Source organism: Telopea speciosissima, unplaced genomic scaffold (assembly GCF_018873765.1).
Source record: "Telopea speciosissima isolate NSW1024214 ecotype Mountain lineage unplaced genomic scaffold, Tspe_v1 Tspe_v1.0707, whole genome shotgun sequence".
In the NCBI taxonomy this organism is placed as follows: Eukaryota; Viridiplantae; Streptophyta; class Magnoliopsida; order Proteales; family Proteaceae; genus Telopea; species Telopea speciosissima.
This window is the reverse complement of record NW_025318043.1, coordinates 1-12,407: the sequence shown is the minus strand read 5'-3', so window position 1 is coordinate 12,407 and position 12,407 is coordinate 1. Positions and strand designations below refer to the sequence as shown.

At 39.4% G+C, this 12,407-nt stretch overlaps 2 protein-coding genes and 1 long non-coding RNA gene across 3 annotated transcripts; all 3 read right to left on the bottom strand.

The window, feature by feature from the left end:
• Positions 1–1,924: 1,924 nt before the first annotated feature.
• Positions 1,925–8,225, bottom strand: LOC122648289 (leucine-rich repeat receptor-like serine/threonine-protein kinase BAM2; the record flags this gene model as incomplete). The annotated part of the gene is made up of 7 exons (XM_043841519.1): positions 8,196–8,225; positions 8,002–8,069; positions 7,720–7,741; positions 7,451–7,472; positions 5,328–5,663; positions 3,045–3,621; positions 1,925–2,293 (listed from the first exon to the last, which is right to left on the bottom strand). Coding segments are annotated over exons 1-7 (1,424 nt in total), but the record flags the coding sequence as incomplete, so codon positions are not given.
• LOC122648291 (histone H4) lies at positions 5,105–5,674 on the bottom strand. Its single transcript, XM_043841520.1, has one exon. The coding sequence runs from the start codon at positions 5,632–5,634 to the stop codon at positions 5,323–5,325; it is 312 nt and encodes a 103-aa protein (XP_043697455.1). The 5' UTR covers positions 5,635–5,674; the 3' UTR covers positions 5,105–5,322.
• A 1,858-nt stretch (positions 8,226–10,083) lies between the features above and the next one.
• On the bottom strand, positions 10,084–11,480 carry LOC122648290. Its single transcript, XR_006331055.1, has 2 exons — positions 10,658–11,480; positions 10,084–10,474 (listed from the first exon to the last, which is right to left on the bottom strand). It is a non-coding gene; the product is annotated as an uncharacterized LOC122648290 (long non-coding RNA).
• Positions 11,481–12,407: the final 927 nt, after the last annotated feature.

Below are 12,407 nucleotides of genomic sequence, written 5' to 3'. Positions count from 1 at the left end.
ATTTGAGTAGTTGATTCACCTGGTTGACCCAACGATCCAATCTAGGTCCAGAAAATTGGTACTTGATGTTTCTTTCTAGCCTAGCGTCTAGTAAAGGTGTCATATTCTAGTTTTTCAATTCAATTTTGATTCGATTCAAGATACAATATATATATCAAAAATTGAAATCGGATTGCTTCAGTTTTATTCAGTTTGTTAGTTTTAGTAATTCGGTTTTAAAATCAATTTATATAGAAAAAAAAATGTGGGTAAACGCTTGAGCATCGTTTGATAACCTGTTTGTTGTTTATGTGTTGAGAAATAACATAAACAGTTTAGTTTTTTTTTGTTTTTTTTGTTTTTTTGTTTTTTTTATGTTAAGAAATAGTGTTTGGAGTGTTTGGTAAACCTATTCTAAAAATGAAAAAAACGGTGGGGTATGAACTCACTTCCATGAAATAAAAAAAGGGAAGCATGGTGCCCCGAGGTCCGGGTGTAAAGCTTCCAACCCATGTAGGTCGAGGTTGAGGAGTTGAGATCAGAAGCGTGCATGTTGGAGTTGACCAGGGGAGAAAGACAGAGAAATGCAAAGAGGGAGCAAAAGGATAGGGCAGAGGGGAGAGAGTGAGATGCAGTGAGAGGGGGCATCGTGGTGGTGGTGTTGTGGCGCTTAGTGAGACCAACAACCGTGTCAGCGAAGGCAGAGGTTGGTGTGATGGCATTGCAAAGCAAAAGAAGGAAACTGGGGGCGGGGTAGGATAATAATTATCACCTCCAATTTGTTGCCTGCTCCAATTCCTCCAATTCCTCAAATAGGAGTGGAAATGAACACCCTACCCCTTGTGTTCGGGAAGGGATAGGGTGGTCATTTCTACTCCTATGTAAGAAATTGGAAGGAATTGGAACGGGCAGCAAATTGGAGGGGATAACGATTACGGGGTAGGGTTGCTGTGGGGGTGGGAGTTGCAAGAAATAGGGGGAGGCAATGGAGGTTGGCAGGAGCACCATGTCCGATTGAAAACAGACGCTCATCGTTGCCATCGTTTTTGCAATAGATGAACAACTCCACTGTGATAGCATTGTCTGGAGCCACCGCACACCAGGCGGTTTCTGATAAATTTTTTAGAGAATCTCTCCCTCTGGTTTTCTCATAACTTCCAAAATCCCATTTCATAGGGGGAAAAAACCTTCTGGATTTTGGGGGGAAAAATCCTCGAGGAAAGCCAGAGATTCAAAGTCTAAGATGCAGACACTCAAGGAAAACCAGAGATTCCGGATTACTCTTCTAACTCTCTAAGATATCTCTCTTGTCCTATGGGGACTGTTAAATTTCCCAATCTCAACAAGTATTGCAGTGTCGACAATTGTAATCAAATCAATTTCTTACCCTTCACCTATGATAGTTACAATCTCATATTTTGGGGTGTGATGTTTGGATTTTCATCAGGGATCAAGCAGATTCTACATAGATGATGCACAAGTGTGGGGTGTATGTAGGGTGTTGGCAATGGGGGCGAAGAGTGCTAGGGGTTGAGTTTCTTCTTACTGCAAACGATCTACCCCTTTATTTTAGGGAAATTTACACATACCACCCCTGAGGTTTAACGAAAGGATATTTTCACCCCCAGTTTTGGAAATTCTGCGTACCCCCTGACGTTTGCAAACGGTAACAACTAAGCCCATTCCGTCAGTTCATGACTAACACTGTTAAAAGTTAGACTTGAACTGACGGAATTGCCCTTCTAAAAAGAAACCAAAGAAAAAAACAAAAAACAAAACCTACAACTCAACTTCTCCAAAATCGATTGGGGAAGATGAGTTACAACCATCCCAACGCCCCCATTGATTCGTTAAAACATTTGCCACTCAATCACTCCTCTTCAACCTCTTTGCCTGAACCGAATCATCACCATCTTCACCATCACTCTCTGCTCCACCCTCAAACCCTAATCCTAAACTCGATTCAGGACTGTTACCGAACAGAAAGTTCCCCAATAAGATCAGCGTCTCAAGCCGATTTCCAGAACAGAGATCCGGAGGGAGAATCCCCGTCAGCTTGTTCGACGACAAATCGAGGAGCTGAAGCTTGCCATTCCTTCCAAGTCCCTGAGGAATACTTCCAGTAAAATTATTCTCCCAAAGCTGCAACACTTCCAACTCGGGCAAATCACCAATGAAATCTGGAATCGCGCCGTGCAACTTGTTCCTGAACAAATTCAACAGCGTTAGATTCTTCAGCTCCGCAAAAGATTCCGGAATCTCACCGGAGAACATATTGTTGGAGAGATCCATTGATTTCAAGCTCTTCAGATTGCTTTGGGGGTGTGAAAGACAGAGTGACTCAAAAGAATAAGAAGAAGAAGAAGAAAAGGAAGGGAGGAAGTGAGAAGAAGTGTGTGGTGATGAGGAAGGTGACGGAGATGTCCTGTGCTGCACTTTTCAAAATATTTCGCAAGTTATTGTCGTGCACCACAACCGTGGATGTGGCGGATCATCGGGAGTTTTGACAGAGTCACTCGGATTCACTCCCTGCTCCTTTGTTCTTAGTTGCCTTTTGTTTTGTTTTGTTTATCTTTCTTCTAATTTGATTTTTGATTATATCTTCAATCAGGGTTGAGTTTTGGGTGTCTCTAGTCTCCTTCTCTGTGTTCTTCGTTGAAAATTTATCAGAATAGGTAGATGCCCATAATGGGTTGTAACTTGTACTTACTTAATAGTTTCAGTCTTTGCTTAATGGGTTTTTTTTTTAGAGGAAGTGGGGTATCTGGAACTGATGGGATTACAGGGAAGAATGATTAAATTAGATGTTGTGGCTCAGTGGGTCTTATTGTTATTGTTGTTGTTTTTAAGTAATGTTTGTGAATTTTGGGTAAGGAAGCAAAATAAAGTGATCCAGAAGAACTAAAGCTTGGCCTGTAGGTTTTGTCCTTTCGATCATGCCCAGGCCCCAAATTCCTGTAGTCTGAACATGGTTTGACTTCATAATCATGGAGGCTGCTGTTATGTTCATCAATTGGTGCGTGCTTGGGTGGAGAGATTCCCCATCTCAGGCGGAATACCTCCTTCATAGTTGTTGTAGTATCCATCGACCGTATTCAGGAGGGATTCTCCCCGAGAAGAAGTTGCCACCAAGGTGGAGATGGCGGAGATTCGGCATCTCCGACGCCTCAACGGGTAAATCCCCAGTCATGTTGTTGTTACAGAAATCAAGAACTTCAAGGTACTTGAGAAGAGAGAGCTGGGAAGGGAAGCTTCCATTGAAGATGTTGTTAGAAAGGTTCAACTGTCGGAGACCGCTAATGTGAGAGAGTTCGGAAGGGACGGGACCAGAGAGAACGTTAGCAGCGACGATGAGATTAACGAGGTTGCGAAGGTGACCTATATCAGGGGATAAAGTGCCAGAGAGGTTCATATTGGAGAGGTCAAGGGAGACGACTCGGCGGTACCCATCACAAGAAACTCCAGTCCATGTGCAATAGCTTGTGGAGACATTCCAGTTCTGGAGTGAAGCTCCTGGGTTGTCTGTAATGGCGGATTTCAAGGAGAGCAGAACTCGGTATTCCGGGATATGAGATTGTTTCCCGGCAACAAATGGGTTGTTGAGCAGGCAGAGCAGAAGTAGAATTAGAAATCGCATTTTTTCTTCACCAATCAGAGTTTGGGGAAGATGAGTTGCAGGTTTAGTTTTTTTTTTTTTTTTTTTTTTTGGGGTTCTTCTTAGAGGGCAATTTTGTTAATTCAAGTCTAATTTTTAACAGTATTAATCATGAATTGACGGAATGGGCTTATTTGTTATCGTTTGCAAACCTCAGGGGAACATAGAATTTTCCAAAATTATGGGTGAAAATATCATTTCATCAAACCTCAAGGGTGATATGCGTAATTTTCCCATTTTTCAATTTGGGTTTCATTCAATTTGTTTTAAACAAAAAAACACAAGTCATACTTGTTTCTTCAAACCTGTTCTCTGTTAAACAATAACATCGAAACAAGTTTATCAAACAAACATTTTTTGAGGGGATTTATATCGTCTACGGTTCTTGATCGGTGCGGTTCCCTAGTGCCTCTCACAAGAGGGGGTGGAACCCACCCAGGGCACCTAACCGAATACTCTGTCTGCTCCTCTTGTGAGAAGCATTAGGGAATTATACAAGAAAAAAAAAGTTCTTATTTGAGGTGTTTTCTTTTTGGGAAAAGTTTTCATACAATCATGAAAACCATATATGTGTGAGAGGGTAAGAGTTTCAAGGCATTAATTTAATAGGTGGAGATTTATGACTTTTCCAATTCTTTATAAGAGACCCTCTCACATACACAATTTTTTATTTTTTTTGGTAAAATCTCACATACACAATTTACACAACCATATATGAAACCTTTCCCTTTTCTTATTGAGAGAAAGAACATTAATTACAATCTCACAAAAATAGACTCTTTAATGTCAAATTTGGCATCTTTCAACACTTTTTACACAGCTAAAGACGAAAACTCATTACAAGTAACTTTTTTTGTTTTTTTGGGTAACATCATTATAGGTAATTTACTCACCCATTTTTTTTTTGTTTTGATAAAGATTTCACTCACCCATTAAAGATAAATAATTGTAAGGTCTAGCATGATTCAGATAGGATTTTAGTTTTGGTTTAAGCTAAAACCTAAACCGAACCGAACTTTTCAGTCAGTTTCAACTTTTAAGAGTCATATGCATGATGCATCCAGGGCAGACAAGCTTAACAGGCTATTAAAGCGATTAGTCTGAACACGGAAGCGGCGGAACACATAATTCCAATCCAACGGATATCCGGGAACTGATTCTCAGCCAGATTCAATGCCTGAATAAAATCACTGGCCTTCAAAACTATGGAACACAGCAGCCCACAAGCGTGCTGACCAAAATACCCAAACAATTGCACATAAATAAATAGAAACTGAAACAAACACACGTTTCAATTTTCTTTCCAAACCCTTCAGAACTCAGAAGAAGGCGTAATGTAATATAACCCCCATTGACATCTTATAGCCCTATTCACTCTGTTTTCGATAGGGCATGATTTTGCAAATTAGGGTATCAAAGTGAAAAGAACACGAAAAAACAACACATTTTTCAGAAAAGAAGAAAATCTTTAATTAATTTGGCTACAATCCTGATAAGAAATCTGAGAGATTCACATTTCTTTCGGCAACTAACTAACCCAAATAAGGAAACACAAACAGAAGCAGAGCTAAAATTAAAGCCCAAAAACATCCACAAGAAACCATAGCCCCCCAATACCTAAATCTATACCTAAACTATGAGAGAACAATTTACAGCAACTAGATAAAACCCTAATTTCAATAACCAACCTAACCCCCAAACCCGTAGAGAGTCCTGCCTTGCCTCTTGAGAGCATAAACCACATCCATGGCGGTCACCGTCTTCCTGCGAGCATGCTCCGTGTAAGTAACTGCATCACGGATAACGTTCTCGAGAAAGATCTTGAGAACTCCACGGGTCTCTTCATAGATCAAGCCACTGATACGTTTGACACCTCCACGCCTCGCGAGACGACGAATAGCAGGTTTGGTGATGCCCTGAATGTTATCTCTTAGCACCTTACGATGCCTCTTCGCTCCTCCCTTTCCCAATCCTTTACCTCCCTTGCCTCTTCCTGACATTTTCTCTTGCTCTGCCTTTCGCTCTCTGTCTGCAACACCTTAAGTTTTATAATATCTATCTGTGATTCTGTTAAGTTATACTAGCCTGGTTTTGATTTATATAGGTGCGAAAATGTTGAGGTGACCGTTGGATAAGTAAGCGATCCTTGTACTTAGTTGGTTTTGATGATATAACCGTTGGATGTGTCAGTCTACAATTTGATTGGTTGAAATGAGAATTGTCGGATCGAGGAAATGAGGAGTGCTTCGCCGTAATTAGTGGAACTAAGAAATAAAGAAACATATCGGTCTCCGGTGGTACGTGCAACTATGCAACAGAACCGGTACAAAGGTTGCCGGCACTAAAATCTTCCCCAATTCTTATATTTCATTTTTTTTTAAACGTATTAACAATTCTCTGGTCAATCGCCTAGGCAAGTCGGATTGGCCCCTTCCAATGGTCATAAGACTAAAATTACATTGGGAAAAAGATCTGTCTGAGAGCGTGGTCTACGCTAGTATTCCTATGAATCTATTTCTCTCCTCCCCCATGTGAAAAGACACATCTACTCCCTTAGTTTTAAGGAGGAGAGAGATAGACACATGGGAGTGATGGCATAGGGGTCACATTCTCGGACAGAAAACTACTTCCCAAAAACATTGCTCTAGCCTCTTAGCAAACTTTATCTCGACTTCCAGCTGAAAAATGTCCATTCATCCGCTTATCTTCTGCCAACTCAAAAACATGCATGAGAGATAACAGTATGCATGCACTTGTTAGGTATTACAATTTGGTTAAAAAAACAAAAGGGTGTGTGTGTTTGTAACCAAGAAGGTTACAAATAGACTTTGTAACCGGACTTTTTTTTATCCCTAATCAAAAAGTGTTTTTATTTGGATTAAAGGGCATATAAGGTAATTTCACATTAACATGTTTCATTTTCCACTCGATTCCATCTCTCCGGTGCAGACACGACAGCGATCCCTCCCCTCCCTCTGGTAGGTTTTTTCTAAGTACTCTTTTCCTCCACGCTCTGACGATCCTGGCATGGCAATGGCGCTTTCAATATCACGAGGGTATTTCATGGCACGATAGTGGTTGTCATCGACAGTGTCCGTGAACCCCTACCCCTTGCTGTGAGCCCTCATCTGACGCCATCGCCCTCTACGACCATCCATCCCTTGCCCCCTGCTACCCCATAATGACCGCTGCCTTCCTTACCATCGTCGATATCCCATGGCGTGTGGACCTTGCCTTTGCTGGGAATATCTCTATCGACACCACAAACATGGTTTTGTATCTTTTTCAATCTGTTGTATAGGTCTCGTTGTAGTCAGAGGCGGAAGTAGGACAAAGCACAAGACATGCAACATAAGTTAATCTTTCTCCTTCCACAATCTTCATTGCACTTTGGCATTATAAGAGCTTTCTGATGACTTGCATGGTCCCTAAAAGCCCTCGATATCACAAAATCTAAACCCTTTTTCATCTTCTTCGTTATTGCTCGCATGAACAACGTTGTTCATTTATGCAATTTCATTGTCTACCGGATGGGTATGGTCATAACCATTTGAGAATTGCATAAAAATTTGGGGTTTTTAGGTTAAAAAAATGAAGTGAAGTGGCTAGTCACAATATGACTAAAATTATCTGTTGAGCATAATCGGACTTTGAACCAAGTGAGGGATGGGTCTTCTCTATTCGTTGGTTGCAGAACTCTAGAATCTAGAACCTAGAGGTATCATGAAGGTGCATAAAAACGAAAGCAAATTGTTGAAGAAGAGAGGAAGCTGAGAAGTAAGTGTATCGAAGCCATTTTGAGATGGAAAAATGTACTCTCTGTGAATATTCTCTTCCTCTGTTATGTAAAAATTGAACAAATCTTCCACATAATCTTTTTTCCGAATGTTGGTGTAGAATCTATTGCCAAAAAGGGATAGAAACAGTACATGTTACAACTTTATCATCATCTTTGTCTTTGATCAAGTTCTCTTATTCGGAGACATCATTTTGGTCTTAACGACAAAGATCAGTAGACAGTAACTGAGGGTATTTTTTCTAGTGAAGTTTTAATTTCTAGTAGAGAGAGAGAGAGAGAGAGAGAGAGAGAGAGAGAGAGAGAGAAAGGGATTCGATTCATGGTCGTTGACTGAGCACAAAGAGCCAAAAGAGGAGAGAAGAGAGGGATGGAGGTGGGAGAGGGAGCCGGAGACGGAGAAGAAAGGAAAAGGGAGAAGGAAAGGGAAATTACAAAAACACCCCATTTTTTTTAAAAAAAAAAAACAAAAAAAACCCAGAAACTTCTAAATACAACAATCCTCCCACACAAGATTCAAAAATATTGATCCAGTAGAAAATTGATAAATTGATGACATAAAAATTTTATCAAAAAAAAAAAAAAAAAGAGGACATAAAAATTAGTAGGACACGTTGTAAATGACTTTCCTACTTGAATCTACACTAGAATTAATATGCCATGCTAGAGTGTACAGGGGAAGGTAAATTTCTTGAATCTTTTCTTATTGGTATAGTTGATTAACTTATCAATCACATCCTATCATTCGACTCTTAGGTCTTTCACCCTTGCAATTTTCATTGGAAGCAGTTTCATCTTCTACATCCACTTAGATCAATCTATAATATGCACCACAATTAATACACAACCCTCCCCCCTTTCAAGAGCTATGACTGATTTTCATTGTGACAAATATTATTTTCCTATCTAATCAAGATGAGTCCATAATATTAATACTAAACAAGTTACCCTTTGAACCTAATTTTAAGAATCTCATCTCACATGCATAACTAGGGTATTCATCACGTGACTTATGTCACCAGTCGTAAGCTCATTCTTTAAATAAATGTATAATATTGGTGGTTTGAAGCATTGTAAAACATTGTTGAAGGTTCACTCGTTTTTGATATTTTTCCTAGTATTTCTTTCAAACCACTCATTTTTTTTTTTAAGAAATTTCATTTTTCCACAGATTTTTTTTTGGTGAAACTTTTCCACAGAATTTTAAGTATGGTGTTTTCATTATCACGAGGCATATTCCGCTTGAGTTGCATCCACTAGACTAAAAATTCTACTCCCTAAAGAAGAATCACACTACACGTACACTGCTTTTGGCATCTCTCCCATTTACAAATGAACTTTTGATACACTGTCTACCTTATCATCTTGGATTAGATGTTGCAAGCAATATTTTAGTATGTGGCATGCCAGGAATTCTATTGTCACCCTCTCCTCCCACCCAAAAAAACAGAAGAGATGAAAGCATATGTTGGTTGTCATTCAATTGATCACAATGGGCTCAGATCAACCATATTAAAACATGGTAATTTGAATACAACCACTACTTAATAGATTCATAGAAAATTGAAATGTTAACTGCAGATGCATCCCACAATTAAAAAGAAACAAAAAAAAGAAGAAGAAGAAGAAAAAGGTAATGGCAGATCAAAAAGATTTCAGAATCAATTCATGGTAGAGTTTTGAACTAAATCAGGTGTCTAACCCTGTTTCACCCTTCATCCCCTTTTGTTCCCTCATCGACTAATTTGACTCAAGTCACTTAGCCATCAGGTCACTGGTGCCACAAAAGTCTAGCAAGTTAACTTGCATAAGATCAGTAAGGAACACAAGCAAACAGAGCATTAAACATCAAAACGAGACGATCATGAAGGCTCCCTTATTTATCCTCTTTTGAAGCTGCCTGTAGCAAATGCAAATTAGTAAAACAACTGCATTGATTCCAACCCAGTTACATTCAAAGAAAAAGTTAGGTCTTCCTTTATTTCTCTGCTTTGTTAAAAAATTAAAAAAAAACCCTTCAGGCATAAAATAGTACAGAGGTAATACTATTTTGTGTCCCACCACACCTGGGAGCCATGCATACATCAGGTGCTTAGAAGTCACGTGTAGATTGATCTTTATAATGCAGGCTAGGCAAAACTTGATTACTGTAGAATCTCAATACTTAAGCAGTGTTTGGTATGCATTTTCGCATTCTCGGGCAATAAAAACAACAATTTTTATCATCTGAGAATGTGTTCCAAGAATGCATACCAAACACTGCGTTCGTAAAACGCAAAGTAGTGCAGCAGGTATTAGACTGCCCTGTTAGTTTTCAGTTTCCATATATAGTAAGAAATCCAAACACCAGCTAATCATGGTGGCCCCTGTTTTGCTGTAATTTTGATAATATAATCGTAACTGCTTTTCCCTACCAACTTTGGTAGTTAAACTACAATAGCAGAGTAGCCAGCCCATGTAAACATCATTGAGATTTGCAGTACTCCATTATGCATCTGCCAAGTAATTAAACTTTTGATCAGTGGTCAGACCTTTGTGGAGCCAGTCCAACCAGATGATCCAAAACATTGATTCTGACCACTGTTAAATTTCAGAAAGCAACACCGATTACCCAAGAACAGTCTGTAAGGCACAGAATTTGGGACACCAATTGTATTGAGAGAGAAAAGAGAGCTGGAAAGATTAGGAATGCAAGTTGAAGTAATCAATTAGAGTGTAACTGTCAATCCAACAGTTTTCCCTCTTTTGATCATCTTAAGCTTTATAGTCAAGCAACTCCAAATACAATTGAAATAAAAGCAAAGCATGAAAAATATGATAAACTTCCATCGGTGACAGGGGCTTAAATATTGTTATAGGTTGTTCTCTGAAGGGAGCATAGTATACCATGGACTCAATAACTTTCATACTATCCGCTCCAGTTCTCTGGCATAACAGAGTGTTTGATTGATAAGCTGCAGCGATGGTATTTCCTTGCTAGGGGCAGAATCCTTTGCCTTCTTGAAAAACACAAACCCATTCTTTATCTCCCACTAAGGATGCTCCTGCACACAACAGATAATGTGATTTGATCAGATAGTCAACCTCATTAAACATCAGACTCTGCATATCTTTGGAGGAGTCCCATTTTAATGCAAGGCTCTTATGTTTTTTTTTTTTTTGGAGAACATTGTAATGAAGATATGGCAACAAAAGTAATGCATGTTGGAGGCTTCAAGAATCCAAACCATTGTTGTTGGGCATCTTAGTTGTGATCAAGCTGTTTATGTCACCCAACCAACCAATAAAGAGGCAGAGAAAAACGTTCCATTCTTATACTCTCCATGAAACAAACATGGAGATAATGTGTGATGCTAATGGATAAGATAATGGCAGAAGTGAAGACAAACTTTGACGTAAAAGTGTCAGCACAACAATAAAATGCAACACCAACCTAAAGTAAATCTGTGGTGACAACGAGACAAAATAAATAAATTTCAAGCAGAATAAGATGGTGCAAAATTTTGCACTTTTAAGGATGTCAAGTTGGTCACCTTATTTCTCTCAAGGGCTATCTCCTGGCCGCATTAGTTTCATGGGGTGTTGGGACAGAGTCCGCAATGGCATTTGGGACATCCAAAACGCCAAACATCTTGCCCCCCTCTTCACATAATGATTGGAGAGCCCAGAAGAAAAATGTCAAGACGGCCATCAGAACATCAAGATGGCATATGGGATTCCAATTTTTTCTTTTGTTTTTTAGATAATTATTAATGGTGTCAAAATTCCTGACACACCCAGGATACCATTTGAAACATTGGAAGCTGAAAGGTACCCCAAGATAAGCCATTTCAGGCAATAATCATCTCAGCCAGAGCAATGCTACATGTAAGGTAATTGAATTTTAGGAGTAAAAGCAATTGAAAGATTCATGTCCTCCTTCCTGAGCGGAATGATTCAAGATGGTTAAATAATAGGTAATAATGGACCAACGGTTGTATCTTTGCAAGTGCATAACCCATGGATGAAGAGGAGTAACAGGAGTCTATTCAACCTATGGCTTCCAAATGGTCAAATTGCAAACAACCGCTAGCTCTGTTGGCTGGAGGAACTGCAAGTTGGTGCATGCCCCCCAGGAGGTCAAGGGTTCGACTCTCCTGGATTGCATATTGTGCCAAAAAAGGCACCTTTCTCCCCCTCCCCCACTCCCCCTTAGTTGTAGATTGTGGGCTTGTCTTAGCCTTCCCCTTAGCTTGTAGTTGGCCTTTGGGCCCTTGAGTAGGATAGACCAAAAAAAAAAAAAAAAAAGGGTCAAATCCTCTGAGCACCATCTATTATTTAAGAATAACAAATATTAGAGAATCAAATAATGTAAGCCTGTGGACACGACAACAACTCAGCCTTATTCCAACTAAATGGGGTCGAACAAATGTAAGCCTGTGGATATTAAACAAATAAAAAAAATTAAGAAATAAACGGCAATTTTTTCAATTCAAAAAAGATGAGATGGAATTTTATGGCCAACTGCACTACTAGCCCTAACAGCAAATACCCTAACAAGCTTAATATATATATATCTATACCAGAGTTGGTCCCAAATCTACTTACTTGGTCCTAAGACTTTCCAAATGGATCTCTAATTCCCGAATTTGAGCTGCAAGTTCTACTGTTCTAGCTTCTTCAGAAGACAGTTGTTCACGCACATATGGTATAATATGATTTAGACCATGACTTAGAAGGAAGTCGATTCTATAAGTCCAATGGGCTATCCTTGACTCGGTATCGGCCAAGTCTTGGTCAAGATTGGAGAGAATGATATTAAGAACTCTTATTTGATTTCTAACTCTATGCATATTATCCCAACATCCTAAAATTCAGCTGTTCCGTATAATCAAGGAGCTGATCTTTAGAGGTATCAAAGGTCATTACCCAGAAATCATGTAGTCGGAGAAGAGGGGCTAATTCAGAAGGATTGGCCCGATGAGCTCTAGATAGAAT